The following is a 16,339-nucleotide window of genomic DNA, read 5'->3' as shown; positions in this document are numbered from 1 at the left end:
TGCCACTAGACTCAGCTTCCTCAGAGGCCCTGTGGTACCCACTGTGCTCTCCCACAGTGGTCTGGCTGGCTTCCCTGCTAACCGCCCAGATAGTGGAAGAGGGCGGCTCCTCCCTGCCTGGGCCCCGGGTTACTCTCTGAGCTCTGACGAGAACACTGAGCTTTAGCTTTGGACCAGCTCCAGTGCTACGGAAACTGTTTTGTTCAGGGGGAAGGTGTCAGCACTTTCAAAGATGAGGATTTTTAGAAAAAGCAGTTAACATTTCAGAATTTGTAAAGTATCTTATTAACGCAATATATATTTTTTTGAAAAGCAGATGTATTATTGCTTTTATTATCTTCATTCAGTTTATTTTTAGGTATTTAGATATGGATAGTTTCTAAAAAAGTTTACAGAGAGTTTTCATAATGAATTATTTATGAAAATATTTTAATGCCATGTTAAGGGCCTATTTCTAGAAAACAAATTTCTCTTACTATAAAGTATACTTTTTCTCCTGAGATTAAAAAGTACTCATGATGAAAACAATGAGATAAAAATGAAAAAAGCCTAAGCAAAGAAATAAATAATTCGATTAAAATTAATTTTAGGCTTAAAGGGCAGTATTACTTGAACTGTCATTCTAAGTACCCAACATATTTACTTTTAAAGATCACTTAATGGCCTGAGAAATATAAGGTTGTTTAATATGGATTTTAATCTGGTGCAAAGAGTGTGAAGAAGTAATTTAGTCCAAAATAATATAATGTCTTAATACTTTTTTAAAAACCCTCTGATAATTATTATTTTAAATACGTTATGCATTATGATTTATCCAAATAGCATTATTCACTAATCAACATTAGAACCTTCAGAAATGCCAAAGAAAATGGTAATGAATGTAAAAGAGGTGGAAAATCTACCTTCCGATTTAAAGGAGGAAAAAGCACAGGCCCACGTTAAAACTGAAGAACAGAAAAGAGAACACGTCCAGTCTGGCAGGAGTTTCTACAGACTCTCAAGTGGGTGCCTGGCAGAGGCAGCTATTCTCTCTCTGGACTGTTAGAGCGTAGCGCTTGCTGTCGCCCTCCTCCTCCCACCTCCAATTCTACTGGTTGTTATAAGGAGTACATGAGGCAAATGGTGTTTAACACAGTGATCAGCATGTAATAGTTAGGATATAATTATGTTATTTATTGTTATTATTTCAGCTATGATCATTAGAGCCCCAGAAATTTTAAAAATCGAAGGAAGGCTGTTGCAGGACGATTCATCAAAGAAGAAAAACCAATGGCCAATAAACACATTAAAAAAGCGTCAATATCATCAGTAAGCACAGGAAATGCATACTAACAACGAAATGCCACCTTTCGAGCCAGCAACAATACTTCCAAAAGTTTACCTTAACCAGGTAATCAGAGCTGTGTGTGTAAATACCTGTGGACACTTGAGTATGTATAGAATGACTAGGGATTTATGAAACAAATGCAATGGTGGCTAATTCTGCACACTAACTGAACGATTTTTTCTGTTCCTGAACGATTGTTTTCCTAATGGCTACCAATACACATACCTTGCCTTTGGAATAAAGAGGAAAAATGTTGTTTACAAAAAGTGATTTGAAATGCATATTTTAATGACACTTCCATATTCCCAAGGTAAAGAAATATCAAGATTTCCTGAAGGCGTACATGGCAGAGACTGCATCGATAGGGAAAGAAGTCGGTCCTCATCACAACCTAAGTTTACAAAAGATGATTTTTGGGAGGTCCTGATATGGGGTGTGTGTATTTGTGTGTGTGTGTGTGTGTGTGTGTGTGTGTGTAAGGAAAACACATATATATGAAAATATTTTATGACTCAATATTTTATGCTAAATACTTTATGCTAAAAATGCAAAATTATTCAAGTATAGGAGTGAATGCTATTTGTCAGTTATTAAAAATTAAATCTATGATCCAATAATAAGTAACAGTTCATGTTTCAGGGCATTTCATTTTTCTCCAAAAAAGAAACCACAGTCTAAGTGTGAATGGTTTAGGAAACACTAAAACATCCATTGATTTTGCAGCTATCTTTACTTCATCTTTACCATGAGCTAACCTTTCTTTTAAGTCGTCCAGGCATCGTTGAAGGTGGACTTCTCCTGCTGTGACTAAAACGTGCTCTCCCGTTTCCTGAATTAGAATTTGGACACAGGGATCAGCTTGGTTTAATAGCTTCATTCCTTTGACAAGCTGAGGCATTTCACCTAAGTTAATAAAATGAAATACTGATTATACACAATAGAAGGACTAATACAATCTAAAGACAATGTCCATGGCCACTGAAGGGAAAAGAACAATGAAATAAACTCTTAAAATAATGGCTTATTTCCCTTCCAAGTAACACAGCGATGTGAAGAAAACTACCTTCTGGTAATTTATTTGTACAGATAGTTAACAAGAGACACATACAAGCTCATCAAAAATCCAAAGCTGATCCCTACACTTCTTCTAATACTCAGCACACATAAACTACCATCATTATTCCTGTGAATCCACCTAAACCTTATTACAAATGTACATACTATATGCCTAGAAATGTAACAGAACTCTTCCTCAAACAGTACCTATAAAATCCACAACTAAGCAAAAGAAGCATTAGATATGATAATCAATTCAAGAAACTGCTCCAGAGCCTCATATTTAAAATAATTACTTGTGAAACTGCTGCCAGAAGCGTGGATTTTAGAATGAAGCTGCCCCTTGGGTTGGCGGTAACACACAATGAGCCACTTTACAGGTGGGCTCCAGCATCTTCTGCGTTCTATTCTGCTTGTGTTCTTGGTACACACCTACTTTCCCCCGCCAGTTCCTGGGAGTGGAGGTGTGGATGGGGATTCTGGTCCACATTTTGGATGTAGCTGCATTTTCACCCCTTTCCATAGACTCAAGGGCTACAGTTCACTCAAGACAGGCCAGAGGAAATTTCCTTATTACTTTAGCAGAGACCGTGGCTCTGAAGGCATTTTTATGCAGCCTTGTTTCACTTCTACATTTCAAGGAAGGACTCAGCAATTCCTCATGCTGGTTTTCGACATACCAAACAAACAAAACCACAGGCGCCTTCTGCAATCAGTGGTTTTCAATGTTATAAGGTCGATTATCCATATCTATTCTATGACTATTTATTTTTCCATGTCTATTTTTTCAGATAAAGCTTTTCTAATAACTAACACTTTCATAAACTAGCTAACAGACAAGCACTTTACATATATCGTATGAACTCATTAACTATGAGGCAGAGGTGATTACTGTTCTTGTTTTATAGATGAGCAGACAGGTAGAGAAACCAGGAATCTGTGTCAAGGCCACAGGCACTGGCTTGGAAGCCTAGGCAGCTGGCCCTGGAGCCCACAAGCTGATGGATGTCAGCACCCTTCTAGTCAGCCAGTACTGAGTCACACAGGGGATGCACCAAATCCTGAGGACAGAGCGGGATTTCACGGCATGTGGGGGTGACGGAGGCACGCTCATTTGTTCCTGTTCATCATGTTATACTTCTCTTTTGCCTACTTAAATGCATTTACAGATATTATCTAATGTTACCTAACTTAACCTTCACAGAATTTAAAACATGGTTTAAAAAGATTCCTGCAAAAAGACCACTGATAATATGAATAACATAAGCACAAGGGACAAATTAAAACAATGGCTGTCACTAGTATGAGAACCTCACAAATTCCAAAAAAAAAAAAAAAAGCATAAACACTTAAATTTGTCTTTTCGTGGTAAGAGTAACAGTTTAACAATAAGCAAAGAAGAAACTTTTTCAAAAAAGATTTGGAACATGGAGACAAAATTGTGAAAGTGTTTCAGTGGTAGTCACCTTGTTGCCAGAAACAACATAAACCTCTTAAAATTGGGAGGCTGATTTTTTCCACCTGAGTAAAAATCTTCCAAATGAATAGTCTGTGAAAGATATAAAAACTGACATCTTCTAATCAGTGAAAAACTGAGTGAGATCAGGAAGAATATTCAGTCTGCATTTCATCCAAACCACTGTATAAACTGGTAAATGGGATTTAAAATGGATATTAAGATTTAGTTAAGGCAGCCAATGCCTTTTTCCATTTGAATGAAGTAACTTTGTGAGGTGCCTTTTCCGGTGATAACCACCATTAAAATCACTGTTACAATAATGGCAGAACTCTGAATGGCTGTATCACAGTGTTAAGCCCTGCAAGCCTAAGGAAGCATTACTGTGACACCACCTTCCAAAGTGGCCCCAGTCACCCTGCCCCCCCCATGCCACATTCCTGTGCAGTGGTTCCCCCACAGTGAATGAACAGGACACTGCAGACGCAACGTGTGACTCCCAGGGCACGGGAGCTCTGCCGTAGTGTCCCGGACTGCTCACGAAAGCCAGCCACCACGCTTTGCTGCGGGACACTCGAGAAGCCATGTGGATGGGTCCCTGTGGAGACGTGTGAGGTCCCCGACAGCACCAACGTGTGAGCCCGGTGAGCTGAGTATCTGCAAGTCCAGTTAGACCTCCAGATGTGCAGCCCACGCTGATACATGACCGCAGCTGCCTGAGAGATCCCCACGCTGAACCCGCCCCAGATTCCTGACCAAAGGACCTGTGAAAAGCAATAAATGATTACTGTTGTTTCAAGCTACTGCATTGTGGAGTAATGTGTTACACACAGTATTAGATAATATAATTATAAACCACAATCATAAATAAATAATACATACACCTATGTACACATACCATATATCTCTACATCAAATACAAATAAAATTATTTTAAAAATAGTTATTTCATTTCCATCTCAATTTTTATAATTTTTACTTTATATTTAATAATGTACGTGAAGCATGTATCTATATAAACATATATATAAAGGGCTTTTTTTCTTTTTTAATTGATGTAGAAGAAGGAAGACAGAATTCTGGAAACCAATGATTCTGACCTCGGGTAAACAGGATTTCTTGGCTTCCTGAAGGTAAAGTTAGGAACAGTCCCCAAGGCCAGGCTGGAAACCTGACTCCACCACTTACTGTTAACTGGAAGGCCTTGGGCAAGTTAATTAACACCTCTAAGCCTCAGTTTACCTCCTATGAAGATGAGGATGAAAACCAGCAGAGGGCTGCTGAACATTACATGAAATAATCGAAGTAAAAGCCTTAGTGTGGGCATGGAGTAAGGACCAATGACGATGATGAAAATGATGGTGGCTTTAGGACACCCCGAGTTCTCTGTTTGGGCACTGGATTTTGAGCAGATACTGGGGGCATGGAGCAGAGGGGTGGCCACCGTGACATTCTGACCCCAGCGTGGGAAATGAGAGAGAGAAGAGTGGAAGAATAAATGCTCAAATTACTTCACACCTGAAGAATAAAAAGGTGTCTTGTAGATTAGTCAACCAGTTTGCCAGTAGAAAGAGAAGAGGGCCTGGGGACGCAGGTTCTATTCAGAAGGAAACAGTGCTTCTGTCCAGCTTTGGGGCCAGTGTCACCGGGGAGTCTTGGGACAGGAGGGCGGACACCCCACCAGTCAGTAGACTGGCAATCCCAAGGGAGGGGCTTCTGCCCCAGTAAGTAACTAGGGCAAAGAGTGAACAGATGGTAAGTTCCCTGAGAACTCACAGGAAAGAGATGCATCACAGAAGTGCTCCGACTTTCTAAGTGTGAAATGAGATGCTGACGTTGTACCAACACCAAGAAGAGAAAACAGTGAGTTTCAAACTCAGACCCTGAAATACACGAACGGGGCACTTCAGTGACACAATCAAGAATATGCATGGTTAATGTAGCAAAAACAATATCCTCAATGGGAAAAAGTGGCAGCGCCCCTTTTAAAATGGCAAAGAAAATCATGTGCCCCTTCTAATCATTTATGTTTTACCAAGTTCAGAAAAAAAATGTAATGAAACACATGTGAGGAAATAAAGTCTGGCATCCAGACAGATAATCCTCAATAATTCTATGTACTAGATTACCTCATGTAGGAAAGGAAAGGAATGTTCCTGAGGGTCTGCCATGGGACGGAAAGTCACGTGGGTCGCAGGACCCTCATCCCCGGGGGCTGAGGCGGGATGCAAGACGCTCGGGCTGGGCTCTTACTTGGCTGGGTAACAGCACGAAGTGCACACAACCACCAAACAGACTTCAACAATTATGAATTTCTATTAGAACATTACGGCTTAAATTATCAACTATTTCTTTAATCCCTATTTTAAAATTTTAGATCCAAATGGAAAAGAATTAAGTGAGAAATAAGATATAAACACGAGAAACACCTAAGAAGAAACCATAGTTGCCAGACTCAAATGGCACAGCTTGAATTAAACTGAGCTTTCCTGTACTGAACATGCTTTAGTGCTGGAGGCAGCTGACAATGGCCAGAGCCAGCCCAGCAAGTAGAATAAAAGAAGCCACGAAGGGCCCCCAGGGAGGAAGCAGGCATGACGGAGAATGGGGCGAGTCCACGCGGCCACGGAGTGCTGTCTGTGCGCTGGCTGCCCAGAGGAATGCCGGTCTCTGAGGCCCAAGACACAGTGGGCCGTTTACTAGGACTGAGCCCCAAAGTCAGAGGCACAGTCCTGGAAGGACCAGCTGCCGGGCCCAGGGGTCCTCAATGGCTAAGGATACAAGTATGGCTTAGAACCAGAGACAGGCTTTCAGAAGGCCACGGCTCTGGGTGGAGAGGAGGGAATGAGGCTGTTGTTACACCCTCCAACAGAAAACTAGCACGTACACATCTGTCCTCTGGCTCCTTCACTGACCACCAGGAAGCACTGGGGACAGCAAAGTCGCAGGGAATAAGGGGTTAGCGACAGGCACGGAAATGAAAGACCCGAGTTAATGATGCCTCGCCAGGCAAACGGAATAAACCAAAGACAAGGACAGTGACTACATGGTCTGGCATGTGCGTGTCACATGGCCAGGAGGAAATGTCTAAGCGCACCATCTGTCTAACCAGACAGGAAATGCTCAGTGTCCAGATAACCTAGCAAACCTGGAGGGAAGGGGCAGACCGTGGATTCTAAACCAGGGAGCGTGACATAGGATTCTAAGAACCAGCCCCACAGAACGTGAGCTTTGCCCATGCACCACCTGTGCCAGCGTTCTGGGGATGCAGAGATAACCTGTCTCTCTGCCTCAAGGACACAGGCTGGCTGGAGAGCAAAGGTGCCTAACCACGCCATGCTCCTACGACAGAGGGTAGGTTCCCTTTGAAGAGTCGGTGGTCTGTAGATCCCCCTGGCTCCTCTTCTATTCCTGCATGAAAATGCACAGTATGCTGCGGAAGCAAATCGTGAGGAAGCAAGTCTTAACTGTATGCACTTAAACAGTGTCAGGAACATCCCCTGCTTTTCAAAACAAGTCATCTTACTTGGGTGTTTTGGTTCAACAGCGACCCTCACAATCGGGGTGGCTTCAAAGTTGAGCGGTATGAATGGTGGGCAGGATGGCAGGCTACACAGCGTTGCAGATTTCAGCACGAAGTCTTGAAGTCCCCCTATTCCTGCAGGGAGGAAAAGATCCACCGGGTCAACAAAACGTGAGAGATCCTGACCTTACGTTAGAAAAACAATAGCACCAACCCAGTCTACATGTCCTAGCAGCCAAGGGGCATTCTACTTGTGCATCGTGGGCTCAGATACAATTAAGGAAAGGAGACAACTTTGCTGCCTTCAGTTGACAAATGGATGTAAAGGAACAGGGGTGATGGGATGCCACACAACCGAACCTTCAGCCCAGTGGAGGGGAGCGGAAGCAGAGGCTTCTGACATGCAAGCCTGGAAGGCGGTTTGGAGGATTCTTTTTAGCTGACCACATGGTATGCCCCCCCCCCCTTCCCGCCAACACCTCCACCTGAACGCATCCAGAATCCACCATCTCACTACATGAAGGGGTAGCTCCAACTGTGGGAAAATCTTTTTCACGTTATGCTAAAACCTGTTTCCCCCTTCTCTACACATTCTTAGTTCAGTTCTCCAAAGGTCCACTGAAAACATACTTCTGCTTTTACCAGTTACTCTGTGGATTTTGAAGGCATTTGTCAGATCCTTTCAACCTTTCTCTACAGCATTAGCTCCTTGAACTGTTCAGCTCATATATAGTTTCCAGACCTTCTGATTACCGCACCTTTCGTGTGCAGGAGGCCCTCTTCAGACTGACGTTTCCGAGGTACTAAACTCAGTCCCTGTGCCCCAGTGTACTGACTGGTCACGCTGTGAGTTTCCCATTCCCTCTTGGTCTAGCACACAGAGGTCACACCTGGCCACAGCTTCTTGTTAACGTCCTCCACTGGTACCATGGTGCAACACGTCCAGGTCTGCCCACGTTTCCACTGAGTCTACCTGAACTAGCATCTCCCATGAAGCCAGGGGTTTAGGAAAACCCCACAATAAATATTCTCTTGCAAACTTCATCCATCCTGCTTCTGACCTCTGACCAGCATGCATTTCCTTCCTGCACACACAGCACATGGTTTCAATGAAAAGATAAAGCTGGTCTCTCCCTCCATATCACCAGGGATTCAGGCTGCAGATGGTCAGGATATTCTGAACACGGTCTCTTTGAACTTCTGGTTTACATTTTGCTGTTCAAATGACCAAACCTATTCTTGCTACTCAGATACGCCCGGATTTGTGAACCTGATTATAATTCCCCCCAAAATAATAAAAGCCAAGACTACAGTTTCCTAGTCAAGATTTAAGAATTTATGGGAAAAGCGATGCTCCAAAGACAGTAAAAAACTCACTACCTACTACATGTCACCGTTTTTACTTATTTTAAATACAATTTTAAAATTCAGCAAAGAGACCATTAAGATTTTTTTGAGTGCATCACAATACAATGATTTAAAAATCACTTTGAGAGTTTCTTGATACACTATCAGATAATAATTAAGTGTATAACTTGATATTTACCCAAAACAGCTTAAAACAAAGTTTTTGTTTTTAAAATACTATCAAGTACAACTTTGAAAACAAAAAAAGAACAGCATACCCATAGCCACAGTTCTAATGTCGTCACTATTTCCCTTCTCTCACTCCTCTATTGGCACACGTGATTTATATATTATACATAATGTCCATATCATTTTTTATCCTTTCACTTTCAATTTGGTTGCCTAAGTAAGAATTGTAACAATTAAGGAGGAATAACTCCTTCATATAAAGTACATTTTCTATGGCATTTAACTTGGGATTGGGGGGTGAAGGACATATTCCCTCAAGGGCACCATTTCAGACTTTCTAGAAGTGATAGTTCAGGGGGAAAAAATCCGAAATTAGCATGGCATTGATTTGTTTCAAGAATTAAAGAGGGTGTATGTTTTTTTTTAAATGTTTATCAAAAAAGGGCACATAGCTTAAATGAGAGAGAGAGAGAGAAAGAGAGAACAGGAATATGAGTGTGACAGCAATTTATGAAACGCCAAGAATTCTAGCTCGTTTTTACACAAACACCAGTAACTGCTGTCTGACTACAGATAAATGACCCAAGTCCTCTCTCACCGTGACTCTTCTCTTACACGAGTACATTCTGATACACAAGGGTGTGAACTCCAGCACACACACTGGAGATTAGATGACAACACCCAGTAAATGCTGAGTTCTTCCAACCGGTACACACAGGCGCTTGCCAGGCTGTGGACCGCACCCTTCAAATGCTTCTTAGTCAAACATCAGCATCTGCAAACACTACCAGGCCAAAATGTTTTCCCAGCTCTCTGTAATGTTTCCCTTTAAGGAGCATCTTTCACGTGTCACCTTTTATGAGAGGAGACTAAAAAAATTGTGTGGGGCCTGCGAGATGGATGCCTTCTGCTGACTCTTTCCTAGTCTCCCTGGTGCACAGGTTGAATCAATCTGGGATGCGGTCATCCTGGCAGGCAGGGGGATGGTGAAATCATTGCTGAATTCTCACACTGCTTCCTGGGGACAAGCCCGCTGGCGGTGTGGACGGAGAACACATTACTGTCTTCGGCAAGTTTGGATTCGTCAAGTGTGCTGTCACTGTCGGTACAAAAACATTACTGGAATGAAAAGCTCTGTGGGGGAATATGTGAACGCTCTAGCAGAATATGGTCTCCTGATCACCAAAGCTTTATTTCAAACCAGCTTTACCATTATTACATCCAAGACCACCAACCTGTTCCACTTCACTTGTTCAACAGCCTGAGTTAGTGACTCCCTTTAAACCTTCCCAGGAAACGACGGCATGTATCAGGGGCATCTACAGAGCCTCCGGCCACTCCCTCGGTAGGGACACGAGGATTCAGACGAGTGGAACAAAGGTGGTGGGAATCTAGGACCCTTGGTTTGCGAAGACCACGTGCTCTAGGATCTTCTGTCTTTGGATACTGAAGTCCACGTCCTCTACGCCTAATTGTATGTCCTTATTCTGTATCTTTCACCGAAACTCAGACTCGGCTCTGACTCCACTACAATGGGTCTCAGGATCCACGCACTTTCTAACTCTCGCCAGTTAGGTAGGCAGGTAGGCACCTAAATCTAAAACAGGCCTTTTCCAAGCCTGCGTGGCTGGCATCTCCAAAGCAGACCAGGATTGCTTAGCTAAGGTTTTCAGAGGATTGGTCACGTCTGTCCAGCACGCTTGCTAAACAAGTCCATTAATCAACTGCCCTTTGGCTTCTTGGTGTTATAGGAGGCTCCAGGGAAAAGTCTTGCAACCATGACATCACTATGTCAGGTTTTTTTTTTTCCTCCTCAGAGGGACAGATGGAACTCATAACAGCTAATAATAGTGCTTAAGCAAGTTACATCAAGATCTGGGGCCCTTTTGTCAGAAGACAGACCATAGTAAATGCAAAAATTATACTTAAAGAATCAAAAAAATTTGTTTTAGAAATGTGTGGGCTTGCTATCTTTGTCTACGCAAGAATAGGCAGCAACTTGCCCTTCTGTGTCCTGGACCAGACAAGACTTGTAACTGTGTGTCATTACAGGGTCTCCATTTCTGCCCCAAGGAAGGATCATGGGGAAGCCAGAGCACCTCCATTCCTGCAGGAACAGACTGAGTCCACAAAGCCTGGCTCTCACCAAGGGAATTGCACAGCCGGGAGGTCTCGGACTAAAACAGTGGAAGAAATTCCATCCTGGGCCTGGAAGCAGAGCAGCGCACCTGAATGCTGCCTAGTTTGTATTTCAAAGCGAACCAAGGGCGGGCAGGCAGGCAGTTCAAGGAGTCTTCTGGTTGTGGCTGGGTGTCACACCAAGACAGAAAGGAGCTACACAAGCTAGTCCGGGGGAAGGAGGTAGCACGTAGTTAATCAATTAAAATATTTAAAAATCATTTCTTCTATTAGAACCGAAATAGATGTGAAGAACTGACAGGAGTTAGTCGTGTAATGGAGGGGAAGGGAACTACAGGCCAGGCACACAGCATATAAAAGCCCTGGAGTGTCCTGGGAACCTCCAGGAAATGGCAAGTCGTTCAGAAAACCTAGGGCACAGAGCACACATGAGGGGCTGGAAAAACACGAGGCTGAAGGTAACATAGAGATTATTAAGGGACTTGAGTATCACGCTACGCTTAGACTTTACTCTGAAGGCCACAGGTGTGGAGGGACGTAGATGAATGAGCGACAACTGAGGGGGAGCTGGCAAGTCTTGGTGGCTATTAGGAGCTGGGAAGATGGGACAAGGAAGAAAGAAGGATAAAATCCAGATTTCCGACTTAGAAAAGTAAGCAGAGGATTACTTGTTCAAAGCATTGCTCTACTCTTTTAGGTTTATATTTTTTTCCTATCATTTGTATTAGTTCTTTACACAATAATATTCTGCTTCCTATCAGTTTCCTCCGGAGTATACTTTCCATTTTTATCTCGTCACTATTTTTCCACTCTAGTACCTTTCTGAGCCTTTTCTATTTGGTGTCTAAGCTTAAAAACTTAGAAAGTCATGCTTTCAAATAACTGATCAATATTGATTCAACTTTCTATTAGTTTTCCCGTGATTCAGTCTGGAGGCACAGGCATTTCATAAAGTGTCTTCAATGAACACGTGAACATGAGCACAGTTCTGTCCTCAGAGCTTATATCTGCAGTGGGACAAAGGGGATAACGAGGCAATCGTCATATGACGTGATAAAAGTTACAACGAAAAAAGCACATGGCTTGTTCATGTGGAGAGACACTGAAAGTTACAGACTTTAACCAGAGAAGCCTCCGTACAGGAGCAGCGCGTCATCTCTGCACATGTTGCCGGAGGAGGGTGTGGAGGTGGGGAAACCGCACCCCGCAGGCCCAAGTGAGAAGCGAGCCACTGCGGAGTACAACGCATGACGGAGAAGACATTTCTATCCCACTCATTTCCACTTCCCTGGGATCCTGCAACTGCCATCATGCCGTTTCTTTAGTCAGCATGCATTCTTGTGACATTCCATTTGGCACCTGAGGACCCTGAATATAATTGCAGCTCTGACCTTACGCCAGCTACCTCACCTCTCCCAAGTTTTAGTTTCCACATACACAGCACACAAGGAATACATGTAGTCCAGGGTTACTGTAGGACAATCACAGAGCACACACTCAGTGAGTGCCGTGGTGGCCATGGGGGGAATAGTCACCGAGGTAGCTGTTTTACTACTAGATATGTACATTTTAATATCTACTGTTACCTAGTAAACTGTAAAGAAGGACGTAATAACTACTCTGAGGCACAAATTCATACTCGCAATCAGATCCATCTATGAACTTTGTAGCCTTCTCTTCTCACTGACCTAAATTCATATTGTACATAGTAACACATCATTTTAAGGGATGCTCCTTCAAGCTGTGCATTCCAACTCAAAGGATTTAAATAAATGGGAAACATACAAAGTTTAACACATAGGAAGCATAAAATGCCTTGTATAGTTTAAAACAATGCTGAAAATGTAAGATACAAAATGAAAAAAAGAGAGAGGTATGGCTTTAGATAACCAGGAACTTATAACCTGATTTCTTCTACCTTTAAACTCGACATAGTTCCAGGAAGCAGAGTCACTTCTGGATGAAATGACTTCATCACAAGGACACAGAAGATCCTGATTGCAACGATCAAAGAAAGAAAACTAAGAAAAACCTGATGAATAGGGAAACTGGAGAATGTCACTTCAAACTATGAGTTAGTTCTCTTAGCTATGGGGAGATTAAAGAAAAACAGCAAGAGTCAGTCCGTAACTCTTTTCTTGAGAAAATAGCAACTTAAGAAAAACAAAGCATAGGCAGTGTAGTGATGGTGATCTGTTTGACAGCAGACCAATGGAAATGAATGAAGAGCCCACACGGAAATGACAAAGGGGCATCAGTAGCAGAAAGGAGGGCCTATTCAGTAAACAGCATTTGGTACCTGGAGGGGGGGGGGCGGCATTTCTGGATGGGGTCCCCTACTTGCGTTTCGTGGGCAGGCCCAGGGACAAGGGCCTTGCAGTGTGTGGAAATGTCCCACACAAAGAATTTCCCCAAGTTGCACGGCTTTTGAGGATTCTGCTGGACAAACATGTTTGTAATGACCTGCCTTAAATCCAACTCCCTCCATTTTTATAAGGAAGCAGTTTTTGCACAGTTTAATATACACTGAATTTTCAGGAACTTTGTTCTGAAAAATGAGCTGTTCTATTTACTACCAGCCATCAGCGCTACACGTCTGCATCAAACCGCGTCTGCAGCTGTCACATCCACGTGGCTGCCAGCCAGTGTAATCAAACTGGGACATTTACATACGGCGATGGATTTGCTTTTACTGTAAATTACTTCCCTTCCTTGAATTTATCCTTGATATCACAGGTAAGGTCTTGTATTGATGTTTCTGAAATTAGGTCGGTGGATAAATTTATTTTGTCTTTCAAGTTCATTTTTAAGTGGATGTTCATTATACACTACTTCTATGATTATAAAAAAAACTTTTTTAAACCAGAGGTTAACAAAAGAAAACCACCGGCCTTTCTGTGGCTTCTGTACCTTGAATGCTTGCATTGTTTGAATGACCACTCAGCAGTAAACCCTGGGATTCTGCTGTAAACGCACTCCATTTGCATTAATCAATTTCGTAACTGAAGCTGTGCCGTCACCTCTGAACTGCCAGACTTGGATCTCCCTGGTGCCTGGTGCCCGCAGAGGGAGTCTTGGGTTCCCACCTGATAGGGAGCTGGAATGCTTCTTGGGGTGAACCGAGGTCCTGAGAGTGAGCAGCTGACCGCCCTAGACTGAAGGCCCTGTTCAGTCTTACAGCCACAGGGAGACCCTAATCGCCTGATCCACTCCCAGGCCACCCTGGGCCTGCGTCACCTGATGCCACCCCTGTGTCCTTCACCATCGATAACAAACACTTTTCCAATGGTCAGTTTTTCCTCAAAGTCAATTCAGGAATTACGGAAATTGGAGGGCCCTACAGAACCTTAGAGTCTAACATAGTGTGATTCATTTGAAAGTAGGACTCAAAACAGTTGAAGAAATATTCTACGTAATCCCTGTGCTTTTCTCGGTTTACGGCACCCAATGTGGACCACGCACTGATGCTTACCTGTCTGTGCTGAGCACGGCACCGCGCAGGACACAGAGAGGAAGCCCACCAAGACCCACTTCCCCCTTCTCGCCGTTTGTTACTGAACGGGCTCCGAAGGCTCTCTGACAACTGAGTCACATTGCTGCTGCTAATGCCTTCCTATCCCGAGCCTCAGGGCTTGAGATTTTTGACGCTCTGACCATGTGTCTGCATCCGGACGTGACACAGTTACTAGGCACAGATAGTTTACTTGCTACTAGTACCTACTGAAGAAATATAATTTTTAACGGGAAAAAGTAACAACATTAGAATGGGAACTGAATTTTAAGCAAACATAGGTCATTTTAATTCAAGCCAATACTTTTCCCAGAGCACGCCTTCCTTCCCCGTAAGAAGCAGCAGCTTCCAAAGCAGTTTTGTTACTGCGGACTGCTCACTGCTCTGATCAATGAAATAAGAGTAAGACTCCAGGCTGGGTTTTCCATGCTAATATCACTGTGAACATTACTGAGGCTTTACATTCCAGGAGTGGCAGGTCTTCACGTTGTATTACGAAAGCACAGTTGGTTAGTGCTGCCATTGTAAAGCACCCAAACCCCTTCATGAAGGACAAAGGGATCTGTACCGGGAGGCTGGATTAATGAGACGCTAACCAGAGAGGGGGCCCCAAATTGGTAAATCCATTCTCATTTGCTTCCCTTTTATAAAATAACAGATCAACGCATTTCTACAAGGTAGCAGTTTTCCTCACTAACAACATCCTAAATGCTAGCAACAGAGGACTGGCCAATCACACAAGGTACACCTGTCAACACAGTACCGTACAGCCACGAGTAAATTGAATTTTGAAAACTATTTAGACACAGATAAAGCAGAATAGAAAACACTATGTAGGCAAAATTATACAAACAATAATTAAAAGAAATACAACTAAAATTAGAAATTATAATTGTGTTAGTGTTGATATTATATTTTAAAATAAAAATACTGTCATCTTTACCATGAAAACTTATGAGACACAGGCACAAGAACTGTTTGAGTTTTTTAAAGAGCCACCATTAACAGAACCAAGTGAATGTCAACTCCATAAACGAGCGTGTGGCAAAGGTAACGAGACACTGCAGTTGACAGTGATTCTAAGTCGACGTGTTCACACTGCACAGAACAGTCTGGACTCCCGCCTCACACCACTTGCGAAAACCAATTTCAGATGGATCACAGGTCTGAATCTCCTAAGTAAAGCAGAAACGCTTACAGAACAGCAGCATGGGACTTATCCATGACTTTGCAGCAAGCAGCTTCTTTCAACAGGACACAAAAAGCATGAACAACAACAAAAAAAGGATAAATATTACACTACAGTAAAATTAAGAACTGCTGTTCATCAAATACCCCATTAGAGAACAGGAAGGTACCTCAGAGAGGAGAAGATATCTGCAATAAACATATCCAACCAGGGGCTTTTATGGAGAATATATAAAGAATGCCTACAAATCAATACAAAAAAGGCAGAGAAAAGAGGGCAAAGACTTAACCGGCATTTCATAAATGAGTGAAAATCAGCAGTCACTAAACTCTAATGGAAAGGAGCTTAACGTCAGTCGACATCAGGGAAACCACATAAGATACCACTCCATACACACCAGAGTAGCTCGAATGAAAACAAAAACCAGTGTTTACGGAGAAGTGGAGATTTCAGCCCCTCCTGGTGGGAGCACACCGTCCTTTCCCTAAGCTTGAACACACACCTACCCTGTGATACAACACTCGCCGTTCCACAGAAACATGTACAAATACTCAGCAAAAGAGAGATACAAGAATATTCAAGGCAACAATATTCGTAATAGC

The 16,339-nt window shown here is 42.8% G+C and overlaps 1 protein-coding gene across 2 annotated transcripts in view; it reads right to left on the bottom strand.

The window, feature by feature from the left end:
* EFL1 (elongation factor like GTPase 1) overlaps positions 1 to 16,339 on the bottom strand; it is a 75,459-nt gene that overhangs the window by 22,615 nt on the left and 36,505 nt on the right. For both annotated transcript variants that reach the window (XM_074318272.1, XM_074318273.1), the window contains exons 16-17: positions 7,366 to 7,497; positions 2,083 to 2,230 (exon numbers count right to left, since the gene is read on the bottom strand). In XM_074318272.1, coding sequence (XP_074174373.1) covers positions 2,083 to 2,230; positions 7,366 to 7,497 — 280 coding nt within the window. The remainder of the gene's footprint in view (positions 1 to 2,082; positions 2,231 to 7,365; positions 7,498 to 16,339) is intronic.

This window comes from Rhinolophus sinicus, linkage group LG13 (assembly GCF_036562045.2).
Source record: "Rhinolophus sinicus isolate RSC01 linkage group LG13, ASM3656204v1, whole genome shotgun sequence".
Taxonomy (NCBI): domain Eukaryota; kingdom Metazoa; phylum Chordata; class Mammalia; order Chiroptera; family Rhinolophidae; genus Rhinolophus; species Rhinolophus sinicus.
This window is presented reverse-complemented; position numbering and strand designations above follow the sequence as displayed.